Source organism: Triticum dicoccoides, chromosome 3A (assembly GCF_002162155.2).
Source record: "Triticum dicoccoides isolate Atlit2015 ecotype Zavitan chromosome 3A, WEW_v2.0, whole genome shotgun sequence".
Classification (NCBI taxonomy): Eukaryota; Viridiplantae; Streptophyta; class Magnoliopsida; order Poales; family Poaceae; genus Triticum; species Triticum dicoccoides.
The window spans coordinates 27903809-27919546 of NC_041384.1; the positions used below are offsets into that span (position 1 = coordinate 27903809).

The following is a 15738-nucleotide window of genomic DNA, read 5'->3' on the forward strand; positions in this document are numbered from 1 at the left end:
AATCGTTGCCGGTGGCCATGTGGATATGAAGGAGATAGTCCTCGATCCATACCGCAGGGTCTCTTGTGCCATCATATGATTCGATGTTTACGGGTTTGAAACCCTCGGGGATTTGATGATCCATTATTTCGTCTGTAAAGCACAGTGGGTGTGCGGCGCCTCTGTGCTGGGCGATATCATGACGTAGCTCCAATGAGCTTTGTCTACTGTGTTCGGCCCTGCCGAATGTGTGGCCGGCGTGACGGTTACCGTCTCGAGCCATGGGGTGCCCACGCGATCCGTAGATCGATCGTGTTTGCCTTGCCTTGTCCTCCAACATGTCTCGTAAGTCCGGTGCATATTCCCGTGCCTTGGTACGGGGTGCGGCTTGAGTGGAGGGCCGAGAGGCCTCTCTGTCGCGGCCACGAGGTGGCCATTCGGCCGATCAAGTGCTTCCTCCTCTAATCGGGGTAGCAACCTTCGCTTTGGGTAACTCTTGGAGGGGCGTTCGAGTTTATGCTCTTCGGCTGCAAGGACTTCAGTCCATCTGTCAACCAGCAAATCTTGATCAGCTCTGAGCTATTGCTGTTTTTTAGGCTTCTTGCCGTGGTGATAAGCCTGCGTTGGAAACGCTTTTGCTCAACGGGATCCTCTGGCACGACGAATTCGTCGTCGTTGAGGCTTGCCTCGTCTTCGGAGAGAGGCATATAATTATCGTCCCCAACCTCTCTGTCTGCCGCTCTCTCATGAGGGTTGGTTTCTCCATCCTCCTGTGCTAAACCTTGCTGGAGGGGATTTTCTTTGGCACTCTCTGGAGTATTATTATCTCCCATGCTGGAATCACCGTCTTTGTGTTGGCGGGATTTTGAGCGGCGCCGCTGACGCCAGCGCTTTTGCTGTTTCTTGGAGGGGTCATCCTCCGCTGTTCCATCGCCATCTCCCTCTTTTGGGGTGTCCACCATGTATATGTCATATGACGAGGTGGCTTTCCAGGGCCTAGTAGGCGCCGGTTCTTCATCATCTCCTTCATTGGCGTCCATACCGTCGATGTCTTCGGAGTCAAAGTCGAGCATGTCGGTTAAATCATCGACAGTGGCTACAAAGTGGGTGGTGGGTGGGCTTTGAATTTCTTCATCGTCCGTACTCCAACCTTGCTGACCGTAGTCCGGCCAGGGCTCTCCTTATAAAGAGAGAGACTTCAATGACTTCAGGATATCACCGAAAGGCAAGTGCTGAAAGATGTCTGCGGCAGTGAACTCCATGATCGGCGCCCAATCGGATTCGACTGGCAGGGGCGCGGAGCGTTCGGAGTCCGGAGAGGAGTCCGGCTCCTTGGAGTCACGAGCCTCGCAGAGTACGGGGATGGTGTTCGGCTCAACCGCCGTTGGGATCACAGCCCCCGAGGTGGCGTCCAACCGCCCATCCTCGATCGATGCGGTTGGCTCCGAACTAAGAGTCGGAGCCGATGCGGGTGCGGCCTCCAGGGCACTGTTCGGCAGCAGAGCTAGATCATGCTCGTCGTGACAGTGCGGCGCGCTCGGCAGTAGTTCGAATCCGTCGAAGATCAAGTCCCCGCGGATGTCAGCCGTGTAGTTTAAACTTCCGAATCTGATCTGACGGCCAGGGGCGTAGCTTTCGATCTGCTCTAGATGGCCAAGTGAATTGGCCCGCAGTGCAAGGCCGCCAAAGATGAAGATCTGTCCGGGGAGGAAGGTCTCACCCTGGACTGCATCGCCATTGATGATCGTAGGAGCCATCGGGCCTGACGGCGATGGCACAGAGGAACTCTCAATGAAAGCACCAATGTCGGTGTCAAAACCGGCGGATCTCGGGTAGGGGGTCCCAAACTGTGCGTCTAGGCCGGATGGTAACAGGAGGCAAGGGACACGAAGTTTTACCCAGGTTCGGGCCCTCTCGATGGAGGTAAAACCCTACGTCCTGCTTGATTAATATTGATGATATGGGTAGTACAAGAGTAGATCTACCACGAGATCAGAGAGGCTAAACCCTAGAAGCTAGCCTATGGTATGATTGTTGATGTGTATGTTGTCCTACGTACTAAAACCCTCCGGTTTATATAGACACCAGAAAGGGTTAGGGTTAAATAGAGTCGGTTACAATGGTAGGAGATCTGAACATCCGTATCGCCAAGCTTGCCTTCCACGCCAAGGAAAGTCCCTTCCAGACACGGGACGGAGTCTTCAATCTTGTATCTTCATAGTCTAGGAGTCCGGCTGAAGGTATAGTTCGGCCATCCGAACACCCCCTAATCCAGGACTCCCTCATGGGCCGTCGCAAGTAACGCCTAGCAAAGTTGGCGATCACCCCTTTTGCGAAATGCTTCAAACACTTCAATGCAGTGCTCTCACCGATCTTCAGGTAATCATCCAGTTCATCAGCAGGGGTACCGTATGCCATCATACGAATAGCCGCCGTGCATTTCTCAAGTGGTGAGAGCCCTTTCCTAGAAGTGCAGTCTACCCTTTGAGTGAAAAATGGAGACCACTCTGATAAAGCACTCACAATATCCAAGAAGACAGGTCTTGTCATCCGAAACCTTCTCCTGAACATTGCATTGCTGTAGGTTGGAATTTTAGCGAAGTAGTCAGCCATAAGCAGATTATGGGCCTCCTCACGATTCCTCCATATGTACCTTCTGGTACCACTTCGACGACAAGATAATCCAGCACGCAGAGCTGCGAGTCTGGCCTTAAACTTGTTTGCAAACATCCGAGCAAAGGAATCTATGATATCTTGCTCGACAATGTAATCGTCTAGGCTGTCATCTAAGTTGTTAAGCTCATGGGAATCATTGGAGTCAGAGTGGTCTGACATGCTTGGGAGGATTGCTTGAAGGGATGGGAATGACTCAGAAATGCAATGGACTGTAGAGATGGTGCTCTGCTCGTGCACAAGGTGGTGCATTATATAGAGTTGGAGGTAGGTAATACAATAGACTGGTGCAATACAGGTCAACACGTTGGAAATACTGCTAGTATTGGGATTGCAAGGCAGTATTGGGACTGTATGCGGTCAAGGCATTAACACAAGCATAAATTTTCTAACTACATATTAGTTTGGTACAGTCAAGGCATTAACACAACCATAAATTTTCTAACTAAATAGTAGTTTGGTATAGTCAAGGCATTAACAGAAGCACCATTTGCTAAATCCGACTACATAGTAGTTTGGTACAGTGAAGGCATTTAACACAAGCAGTATGTTAAAACAAAATGTCCAATTTTCAAAGAAAATAAAACAGCTATTTGATTCAGCTAATTAAATTCATACCATAGTCCGATGGGCCAAATAACTTCTCAGACCTAGACTTCACAGCTTTCATATGCTCGGCTTTCATCTTGTCCGACATACTTGTTGTGTCTTGTGAAAAGAGCCACTTGAACGTATCCAACATTTTTGCCTCTTTTTTCTCCTTAGTTGCAATAGCATTGAGCCTTGCCACTTCAACCATATCATTCCGACCCTTGTTAGCTTCAGCCTGAGCAGCCATATACTTGTCGAGCTTTTCCTCCATCTCATCAATTACTATTCCAATCAACGTCTTCCCTTTGCCTTTGGCCTTGTTCTTCTGTTTAGTCTTAGCAATCTTGTTCCCTGGTGGGCGTGGATCTTCATCTGATTCCAAGTCCTCTAATGGTTCCACAACCTCTGAAACCTTTCTTTTCTTCAACTTCTTAAGCATCTGCATGTATGTCTCCCATTTTGGCCAACCTTCAACAGCCTTCCAACAGTGCATGTATTTGAATTGTCCATCTTTGTAGTCTTCCTCATAGAACTTCAAAGCTTTCTCCTGCAACTGTAAATCTGATTGTCCGCTAGCATAAATTCCAGTAGCCTTTTTCCAAGATGCAACAAGCCAACCAACTTTTTTGTTAACTCGATGAAAACGATCCTTTAATTGGTTCATTTCTCTTTTTCTATTTTTTGGAGTGGTGCTGTTGTATGTAGCAGTGACATCTTGCCAGTATCGGTCGGCTTTCTTGCAATTTCCGGCTATGGGATCATTTGAGTTGTTCAACCATGCACTGAACTGCATGATTTAAAAAAATAGTAATGTCCAAACATGATAAATCTCACAAATGTATTTCCGATGTTGAATTAACTTACTAGTCTTTTGTCCTCTTCTTTTGTCCATGGTAAACGCTTATCAGTCCTATAGACTTCAACATTATCAGCAATCATGCCATCAGAAGGGGGAGGGCTGCTTTTGGCCATTGATGGATGTGGTGCCATGACTGGAGCATATGAGGGATGACCACCACCAATACTGACATTGTGTGGCACGAGTGGCTGATGAGAAGTTTGTAGTGAAATAGCAGGAATCGACGGATTTTTTAAATAACTTAAGAAACCACCGGGTGGGTACGAATCCATTCCACTGCAAAATAATTATCAACAATCTGGTTAATTCATCTCTTAACACAATATGCTTTGATGATTCCTATATGCTACAGTATGCGTCACAATTTACATAAACTAAACTCTCAATAGTGAAATTCTGTAGCAGTCTTACACTAATTGGGCTGCAGGCAAAATAACATCAACAAGTAATTCTGGTCTTTCACGTGAACATCAAAAAAACAAGTGCACTATTACTGATTTTCTATTTAGCTCATTACGTAAGCCCTGCTACCCACTACCCAACTTGATTGAAATAAGTCTTATTTAGATCGATAGGAAGAATGTCAGGTCATTAATAGAATAGTTGCTCAGATCTGTCTTCTGGTTATATCCAAAATTCAGAGAACGTACTAGTAAACCCATTGCCTTCTCCATAAATCAATCAACCATGGACTTAGTTGTACGTGTGAAGACTAAGAAAAAAAATCATACGTACCTGAAATCCTTCTTAGGCATGAGCGGAGATCCAGTTCCTGGCGAACTCCAATAGCCGGCAGGAGCGGAGGTGCCCATGGTCTGCATCGAAGCAGCTAAACCATAGGACGCAGCAACATTGGGAGTCAGCATGGACTCGTTGATAACAGCCGTTGTCAGCCACGAACACGGCGGCGGCGGCGGCGCTTGAACCCTAATTTGGCGGCTCATGGTCAGAAGTCTGGGGCAGAGTGAGATTGAGAGATGAACGCGGGAGGGGATTTGACGGAGATGGGAGCAGCAGGGCGATTTGGCGCGAGCAGCAGGGCAATTTGGCGCGAGCAGCAGGCTGATTTGGCGCGTGCGGAAAAGAAAGTTGAGAGGGATACACGCGGGAGAGGAGAAAATTGAGGGCGGGGAGGGGAGGCTACTCGCACCAGATCTAGGCGGACCCACTTGAATGCCAAAGAAACGAACGGGCTGGCCTCGGAGCTTGCGCCCGGTGCGTTGGTTCAGGATCATACGCTTCCCTTCTCTCTCTGCTACTATTACATGCCATGTCATCAACATAGCCTACGTGGCTAAATTACCAACGCTGAATAGCAGAGTGAGAAGGGAAACGTATGATCGGCGTTGGTAATTTAGCCACGTAGGCTATGTTGATGACATGGCATGTAATGATAGCAGAGAGAGAAGGGAAGCGTATGATCCTGAACCAATGCACCGGGCGCAAGCTCCGAGGCCAGCCCGTTCGTTTCTTTGGCATTCAAGTGGGTCCGCCTGGATCTGGTGCGAGTAGCCTCCCCTCCCCACCCTCAATTTTCTCCTCTCCTGCGTGTATCCCTCTCAACTTTCTTTTCCGCGCGCGCCAAATCAGCCTGCTGCTTGCGCCAAATTGCCCTGCTGCTCACGCCAAATCGCCCTGCTGCTCCCGTCTCCGTCAAATCCCCTCCCGCGTTCATCTCTCAATCTCACTCTGCCCCAGACTTCTGACCATGAGCCGCCAAACTAGGGTTCAAGCGCCGCCGCCGCCGCCGTGTTTGTGGCCGACAACGGCTGTTATCAACGAGTCCATGCTGACTCCCAATGTTGCTGCGTCCTATGGTTTAGCTGCTTCGAAGCAGACCATGGGCACCTCCGCTCCTGCCGGCTATTGGAGTTCGCCAGGAACTGGATCTCCGCTCATGCCTGAGAAGGATTTCAGGTACGTATGATTTTTTTCTTAGTCTTCACACGTACAACTAAGTCCATGGTTGATTGATTTATGGAGAAGGCAATGGGTTTACTAGTACGTTCTCTGAATTTTGGATATAACCAGAAGACAGATCTGAGCAACTATTCTATTAGTGACCTGACATTCTTCCTATCGATCTAAATAAGACTTATTTCAATCAAGTTGGGTAGTGGGTAGCAGGGCTTACGTAATGAGCTAAGTAGAAAATCAGTAATAGTGCACTTGTTTTTTTTTATGTTCACGTGAAAGACCAGAATTACTTGTTGATGTTATTTTGCTTGCAGCCCAATTAGTGTAAGGCTGCTACAGAATTTCACTATTGAGAGTTTAGTTTATGTAATTTGTGACGCATATTGTAGCATATAGGAATCATCAAAGCTTATTGTATTAAGAGATGAATTAACCAGATTGTTGATAATTATTTTTCAATGGAATGGATTCGTACCCACCCGGTGGTTTCTTAAGTTATTTAAAAAATCCGTCGATTCCTGCTATTTCACTACAAACTTCTCACCAGCCACTCGTGCCACACAATGTCAGTATTGGTGGTGGTCATCCCTCATATGCTCCATTCATGGCACCACATCCATCAATGGCCAAAAGCAGCCCTCCCCCTTCTGATGGCATGATTGCTGATAATGTTGAAGTCTATAGGACTGATAAGTGTTTACCATGGACAAAAGAAGAGGACAAAAGACTGGTAAGTTAATTCAACATCGGAAATACTTTTGTGAGATTTATCATGTTTGGACATTACTAAAAAAATTTAAATCATGTAGTTCAGTGCATGGTTGAACAACTCAAATGATCCCATAGCTGGAAATTGCAAGAAAGCCGACCGATACTGGCAAGATGTCACTGCTACATACAACAACATCACTCCAAAAAATAGAAAAAGAGAAATGAACCAACTAAAGGATCGTTTTCATCGAGTTAACAAAAAAGTTGGTTGGTTTGCTGCATCTTGGCAAAAGGCTACTGGAATTTATGCTAGCGGACAATCAGATTTACAGTTGCAGGAGAAAGCTTTGAAGTTCTATGAGGAAGACTACAAAGATGGACAATTCAAATACATGCACTGTTGGAAGGCTGTTGAAGGTTGGCCAAAATGGGAGACATACATGCAGATGCTTAAGAAGTTGAAGAAAAGAAAGGTTTCAGAGGTTGTGGAACCATTAGAGGACATGGAATCAGATGAAGATCCACGTCCACCAGGGAACAAGACTGCTAAGACTGAACAGAAGAACAAGGCCAAAGGCAAAGAGAAGACGTTGATTGGAATAGTAATTGATGAGATGGAGGAAAAGCTCGACAAGTTTATGGCTGCTCAGGCTGAAGCTAACAAGGGTCAGAATGATATGGTTGAAGTGGCAAGGCTCAATGCTATTGCAACTAAGGAGAAAAAAGAGGCAAAAATGTTGGATACGTTCAAGTGGCTCTTTTCACAAGACACAACAAGTATGTCGGACGAGATGAAAGCCGAGCATATGAAAGCTGTGAATTCTATGTCTGAGAAGTTATTTGGCCAATCGGACTGAGGTATGAATTTAATTAGCTGAATCAAATAGCTGTTTTATTTTCTCTGAAAATTGGACATTTTGTTTTACCATACTGCTTGTGTTAAATGCCTTCACTGTACCAAACTACTATGTACTCGGATTTAGCAAATGGTGCTTCTGCTAATGCCTTGACTATACCAAACTACTATTTAGTTAGAAAATTTATGGTTGTGTTAATGCCTTGACTGTACCAAACTAATATGTAGTTAGAAAATTTATGCTTGTGTTAATGCCTTGACCGCATACAGTCCCAATACTGCCTTGCAATCCCAATACTAGCAGTATTTCCAACGTGTTGACCTGTATTGCACCAGTCTATTGTACTACCTACCTCCAACTCTATATAATGCACCACCTTGTGCACGAGCAGAGCACCATCTCTACAGTCCATTGCATTTCTGAGTCATTTCCATCCCTTCAAAAAATCCTCCCAAGCATGTCAGACCACTCTGACTCCAATGATTCCCATGAGCTTAACAACTTAGATGATAGCCTAGACGATTACATTGCCGAGCAAGATATCATAGATTCCTTCGCTCGGATGTTTGCAAACAAGTTTAAGGCCAGACTCGCAGCTCTGCGTGCTGGATTATCTTGTCGCCGAAGTGGTACCAGAAGGTACATACGGAGGAATCGTGAGGAGGCCCATAATCTGCTTGTGGCTGACTACTTCGCTGAAATTCCAACCTACAGCGATACAATGTTCAGGAGAAGGTTTCAGATGAGAAGATCTGTCTTCTTGCGTATTGTGAGTGCCTTCTCAGAGTGGTCTCCCTTTTTCACTCAAAGGGTAGACTGCACTTCTAGGAAAGGGCTCTCACCACTGCAGAAATGCACGGCGGCTATTCGTATGATGGCATACGGTACCCCTGCTGATGAACTGGATGATTACCTGAAGATTGGTGAGAGCACTGCATTGAAGTGTTTGAAGGATTTCGCAAAAGGGGTGATCGCCAACTTTGCTGGGCGTTACTTGCGACGCCCCACTTGTGAGGATGTGGAGCGCTTGCTGCAAGTCGGCGAGTCTCGAGGCTTTCCTGGCATGTTGGGAGCCTAGACTGTATGCATTGGCAGTGGGAGAATTGCCCGGTTGCTTGGAAAGGACAGTTTACTCGTGGTGACCATGGTGTCCCTACTCTCATGCTCAAAGCAGTAGCTTCATATGACCTTTGGATATGGCATGCCTTTTTTGGTGTTGCTGGTGCCAATAATGACATAAATGTGCTTAATCAGTCCCCATTATTCATTGAGGAGTTGAAGGGGGAAGCTCCTCGCGTGCAATATACTGTCAATGAGAGGCGGTACAATACTGGCTACTATCTTGTGGATGACATATACCCAGAATGGGTTGCCTTCGTCAAGACAATTCCACTCCCCCAAATAGAAAAGGACAAGCGGTTTGCACAACTTCAAGAAGGCGCTAGGAAGGATATAGAACGTGCATTCGGGGTCTTGCAATCTCGCTTCTCTATTGTGCGTCGTCTAGCACGATTATGGTCACGAGCATCTATTGGAAATATTATGAAAGCATGCATCATTCTTCACAATATGATAGTTGAAGATGAGAGGGAAATGGTCACCACTCCTCTTGACTTGAATGAGACTCCGGGGTCATTAGTTGTTTTACCTCTAGAAATGAAGGTGGGTGGTAACACATGCTTTGCTGATGTTCTTCGGAGAAATGCTGGAATTCGTGATCGCTCAACACATACGCAACTCAAGAGGGACTTGGTTGAGCACATTTGGAAGAGATATGGCAATTAGCTAAATAATTAGGTATAGCTTCTCTATACGTAATAAAATATTTCCTCGTACTCCTAGAGTGTACTTGCTCAATGAGTTATATGCATGACTGTATTTGCGATATATTACTTGTACGACTGAAAAAAAGTTGAGTAGTCGTGTGATTGTTATTCTCAAAGCTAGTGTGTAGCTCAGCTAACTAATGCATAAATTATTGAATGGTGGTAACAACCTTGTTCTTTTCTATCTCTTATTTTTCAGGCTGGGATTGGCAAGCTGAAGCGATTCATGGCATTTACAAAAATGAAGAGGTTCATGGCATCTTACTGGAGTTTGCATGGCGCTGGACAGAGCTTGGTCTTCTATATTTTGTTAGCTAAACTGCAGGAAACCTTTGCCTTATTTCGTTTAGTTGATTACTCTTTTGCGACTGGGTCTTGTTTGAGCTTGTGGCCGTTTTATGTAAGAACTAAAATATAGTGCACTACTACTATGTTATTTTGTAAGAATTTCTACTTCTGTTAAACTTTGTTGGCTGTAGTGCTATCCCAGTTTGAAGATCTTTTGTCATGTATGTGCTTGCAAGCAAAGCATCATCTATGGTTACAAAGATGTGTTCCACTGTTGATCATGTGCTTTTTCTAGTAATTTAATGCTTCTGGTTTATTCTCTCTCTTGTTACATACAGCTTTAACATATGATCCATTGAAGAGCTTGTGTGATGTGTTGTTGGCTGCTGATGTGGACAGCTGTACCAACAATTTAACATACAGACTGTTGCGGATGCTCTTAGGGAGAAGCTTCGGAGCGATCCACGAGGATTCCACGGATGATTACGAGAAAGAAGACGACGAGACCTGCGAAAGGCGTCTGGCCTCAAGTCAAGCGTGCATGCACGGCCGTTGGATCGCTATCGCTGTCGATCCAATGGTCGCTACAAACTGCGCGTATGTGCGTCTACTTGCCTAGGTGAAAAGTCGCTGCTCGCCAAACAGGGAAACAGGAAAGTTGATTCGTACGTGTATGGATCGGTGGCTAGAGCTAGCGAGCTGGTCCTCATCCTACGATGGAGAAAGGAGAGACCCGGCAAACGGATATCGACGGCGTGGCGACAAGGACGTGCCACCTGCTTCCTATTTCCACGTAAGCTAGCTCCTCGTCTCTCTCTCTCTCTCTCTCTCTCTCTCTCTCAGCCGGGAATCAGTGGCTATGGCGAGAGTTACTGTTTGCTTGTAGTATCAAATATACGATGAGACATTGGTGTTTTGTGAGAGCATTGGGCTCGTGTGGTGTTTGCTTGATGAGACGGAAGAGATGAGTGTGGGTCGACATGCATGCATGGTCCAACGGACTAGCTATAGGGGGGTGGAGCAGGAGTAACGGATGGAGTAGCCACGATGGAGCACCCGAAAGAAGGTCGGGTCCCACCGCTCTCCTTGTCCAGTCTTCGCCTCTACCTGCAGCTGCTATAGCTACCATTGGGCAGTGGACGACGGCCATGAGCGACCCAATCAGTACCTAACAGGAATCCTTGACCAGTAGATATCGATAACTAAGGCTAGTCATAGTGGGAATAACTTAGCTAGTAACATAACGCACTTTAAGAAATTTTTTGTTTATGTGGCATGTAATTAATGAGAGATGGTAACATAATACTTCCTCCGTCACGGTTTAGAAGGCGCGCTTGGAAATTCTCTGGGACCTAGGTGGTTATTTATTGGTTGTGAGATGAGCTAAAAATAGCATTCACACTACGCATGCATATAAAAATAGTATATCGAAGTACTAATTAGCTACTAGAAATAAATGCAATGCGCCCTAAACCTTGTCTATTGTGGAAACGCACGCAAATTTAACTATGCCTTCTAAACTGTGACGGAGAAAGTATGTTACTGTAACATAGCGCTTTCCACAACAAGATGAGTCTATAAACTAATAAATAAAGTCATCTAAGATATTACTATTATATTACTTTCATTATGAAGGTAGTAAGTTAGGCTAGTGTCATATGCATGACACTAGTCTAAATTACTCCCCACTATGACCAGCCTAAAGCCGAACTTGGTCAAGTTACGTGACAGATCACAATAAATATGCACATGCATGCTTTTTTAGCCAAGTATGCATGTCGTTTGTTTACTTCTTTTGGAGAAAACAAAAGGGTGCCAAGTTCACAGGTTTATATAAATACATATACCAAGTATAACTTCCAAAATGGTGCAATTTCAGTTTAGTGGAAAGGAAGACTCAAATTGTAAGTTTTAGAATTGCATTATTAGTAGAAAAAAAATCTCAATTACTATAGATATAAGTTGACACTTTTTTCCACTAGGAGGTGTATTTTATTGACTTATAATGTCGCATCAAGAAAAGAAATGGCCCCGGGTGACGGCAAATGCGTTTCGTGCGGTCAGGATGACTCATGTGACCATATCATTTGTCAGTGCATCACCGCCAGGTTTACTTGGAGTGTGCTGAGGGCGCCTATTGGGTGCTCCTGGAACCCGATTAACTTCTCGGATGTCTATCGCCTCATAAGAGGCACAAATGCGCAAGACCGTAATGTAGCCTGGGTGGGCTTTGCGTCTCTTAGTTGGTCCTTATGGACAACTTGCAATGAAGCTTTAATGGAAGGAAAGTTTTTCCGGCATCCGGTAGACTTGATCTATAAATTGGTAATGTTTTTGCAGCTATGGAACTTCTGGCAAGAACAAGGGAGCGAGGAAGGGTGGACCTTCTCGCCAGCAGCCTACGTGCAAGATGCGTTGAACTCCGCCGCGCCAACACCAGGGCTGATGGGGGATAGAGGCGTCCTTCATGGCTTTGCGGGATCCTTTGATCGCCGCATTCTTTTAGCGCGTTGCGTCATGTCTATGGGTCCGTAGGAACTTGTATTGCTCGTTTGCACTGTTTCGTTTGTTGTACTTCTGTCCGGATTTTCGTAAAGACCTCATTTTAAGGCCGATCACATGCCTCCGCTCTAGAGAAAACACAAGCACGACGAGATACATCCAGCCTTTGCATGACTGGAATGCACACAATAAAAATGGACACACACAAAGAAAATAAATGAAAAGAAGGAAAGGAAAAAAAAAGCACAACCTCTACATGTCTTGTCCAAGCAAACTCACACATGTAGCAGCAATCATCAACATCAACCATCGTTGATGACAGTATCCAGACTACGAAAAAAGTGCTTCAACAACTACACCGTCAAGAAGGGAACACCACACAAGTGTCGCCGTCGCGAGATCCATCCACGTATGCTAGATCTTGAGTTTTCAGCCGAAGAAAAAGTTTGAGCAAACTCCAAACAATATGTCCGACAAATATATGACGTGGAACACCATCATTGACAGGTACCACTAGTCCAAACCCGACCTCGAGTTTTCACTCTAAAACTTGATCGAGACCATGTGCTCAATAACACCACTAGACTTCAATCACCATGTACTGTTGCCCCCACTTCTGATGAAATGAAGAAGCTGCCTTGTGTTCGATGGAAACATTGTGTAGGAGTACAACAAGGATTATTCCCCTGTGATCATGCTTTCTTCTATGAGATAATATACAGTGCTCAGCTCATTACCATGCACAACGCCACGGTGGTTGACCTGCTATCAATCAGCAGTTAATTATTAGTCGATACGACGTTGACATGGACTGGATTAGAGTAAATTGCACAAAACCACCACTTTAAAGGCTAGGTTTGCGAAAAACACTACAATACATTTTTTTTGCAAAAAAACACTATATCTTCAGTAATGTTTTTGCAAAAACCACCGGTCGGCGGATTTGGCTCTGTTAAGCACGCTTATGACAGCTGGGGCCCCTTTTTGCCTACATGGCGTAAAATTTCATGCTAGGTCAATTTTAATCTAATTTTACAAACTAGTCCATACATTTTACACAGACACCCCTAAAGCAAAAAGAAAAAATGCAATCAGATCCTCGCCACGGGTTGGGGCGGGCAACGCAGCCTGCGTTGGGCACCTCCTCGTGCAGGAGGCCAAATCGCGGCAGCGGCGACATCCCTCGCCGGATCCCGCAGTCGGCGCTGGGCGCATCCTCGCGCTGGAGGCTAATCGGGGCGGCGGCGTGGCATACCTCGCCGGATCCAGCAACCGTCGATGGGCGTCTCTTCGCGGAGGCCAAATCGTCTCTTCGCGGTGGCGCGGCCTCCCTCGCCGGATGGGGATGTGGCGGCGCTGGGGCAGAACGGGGCGACAAAGCAGTGCGACATCTCTCGCCGGAGGTGCGACGCCTGGAGCGCGTGCGCGCATCGCCATCTGCAGCTCCTGTCGAGGGGCGCGGGGAGCGTCGGGGCCTGCTCGAGGTCGGCCCTTACCCGCCTGGATGGTGCATGGCGGCGGTGGCGCGGTTGAGCAGAGGCGGGCGCAGCTGGCAAACGCTGGAGCGCGGCGGGGCAGGAAGGTGAGCACGGTGGCGGCTGGCGGATGGTGGTGACCGGCGCCATCGAGACAGTTGACTGTGTGGCGGGACATGGCAAGGGCCTGGGCAGCACATGAGAAAAAACTTGCGGGTGTTTTAGCTTTTTTACCCGTCTAACGCTGTCTTGGGTAAAATGTTATGCCACGTCAGCGAAAAATGGGACCTATCTGTCATAATCTTACTTAACAGCGCAAGGTCCGCCGATCAGTGATTTTTGCAAAAAGATTACCGTAGACGTGGTGTTTTCTGCAAAAGAAATGTATTGTAGAGTTTTTCGCAAACCTAGCCTTCAAAATGGTGGTTTTGTGCAATTTACTCACTGGATTAGCTTCTCAAATGAGTTCATATGAGAGCCAGATGTACACGCATACCTTCTCGTCCCCCCACCGGCCGCGGAAGCTGCTTATATATATTCCGTGTGTAGTGCTCTGAATATATAGTAGTATATGATTATATAAACTGTTGCAAGCTTGGAGCATCGATCTTCCATGATTGAACCTTGTAGATCACTTAATCTAGCTAGCGGCGTCTGTATGTCGACGAAAGAGACCGCTGTTTTGATTGCTCGATCAGGACGATGACAACCTAACACCTAACCGTGACATGAAGCTTTAATTAGTTATCCTGCGAACTCCATAAATCACGCTCGACTAGAGCATTATCTGCCCTGGATGAGGTACGTATAGAAGAACAAGCTGTGAGTTGTTTATGAAGAAATCGAAGAGCAATCGAACAGCAGGTTGGAGGGTGGCAAGCAATCATGCATGCAGTGGGCGGTGAGGCGAGGTACGTGGATCCTACACTGAAAGCGGCCAGGCCAGGCAACTGGAATCTGGCTCGTCCTTGCGGTGACTCATCCTCCCCACTATTCTATGATGATCGACCGATGGTGATTCGTCCAGGTTGATCGTTTCTGGTGGTGTGGACACTGGGCGCCACGTCTGAGAGGTACGTGTGGCACTGTTCCGCCGAGGTCGGCACGCGATGGCAGGACGGTTTCGTACGGCTGCTTACGTGTACGCGTGGGCGTGGGACGTGGCAACTCGTAGGAGAGCATATGCATATCCAGTATCTGACTTCATTTCTTTTTTGACGCACCTATATCTGAATTCGTTGGGTAATACTCCCTCCGTCCGAAAATACTTGTCATCAAAATGGATAAAAGAGATGCATCTAGAACTAAAATACATCTAGATACATCCTCTTTTATTCATTTTGATGACAAGTATTTTCAGACGAAGGAAGTAGCAGGAGTATTTGTTATCTAATCAGCCCTGCTGCCGTTTCCATTTTTGTAGAAGAAAAATAGAAACTGAACACACGGTGCAGTGCAAGTTTACCCTCTGGTCCATAGGTAAACTCACAGAAAAGTGAAGTACGGAGTAAACATGAGCAGCTAGGCAGATGAACTCCCAGCAGATAGCTTCACCCATTCCGACGACATTGATTTCGTAGCCCCTGTGCGGATTCTTCGTCAGGTATTCCATGGAAGCATGAGCAACATTTTTCTGACTGTAGCAGGACTCTTTTTCTACGGACTTGAGTTTTATTTCTTTCTTGGTTAACAATTTTTTTAGGCAATCCTGGTGAACAATCGTACAGGGTCGAGTGAGCCTGAGCGAAATGGACATGTCTTTTACGATCGTGGGCCGAGATCAGGAGAGAGAAGAGAGAGACGAGACGCGTTTTGCATCTGTACGCCCAGCTTTCTCTAAAAAAAACAAATCTTAGCCCAGCTGCTCAGAATGAAATGGTAGCCGTTTTACTTGTTTCTGAAGCCTTGGCCCAGTCTCTCGACTGACCTGCGAACTCTAAGGCCCATGTTTTCTCAGAAAAAAAGAACTCCAAGGCCCAGCCCATCCGCAAAAATGGAAAGAAAAAAGAGGAGAAGAGCGGCGGTGGTGTGGTCCGTCCTCGTTCCGGCGTACCCGCACG

The 15738-nt window shown here is 46.3% G+C and overlaps 1 protein-coding gene across 1 annotated transcript; it reads left to right on the forward strand.

The window, feature by feature from the left end:
- The first annotated feature begins 5613 nt into the window (after window positions 1–5613).
- Window positions 5614–9931, forward strand: LOC119271072 (glutathione S-transferase T3-like). Its single transcript, XM_037553034.1, has 4 exons — window positions 5614–6019; window positions 6590–6749; window positions 6829–7588; window positions 9613–9931. Exons 1-3 carry the CDS (start codon window positions 5811–5813, stop codon window positions 7585–7587), a joined length of 1128 nt encoding a protein of 375 aa, XP_037408931.1. The 5' UTR covers window positions 5614–5810; the 3' UTR covers window position 7588; window positions 9613–9931.
- The last annotated feature ends 5807 nt before the right edge of the window (window positions 9932–15738 follow it).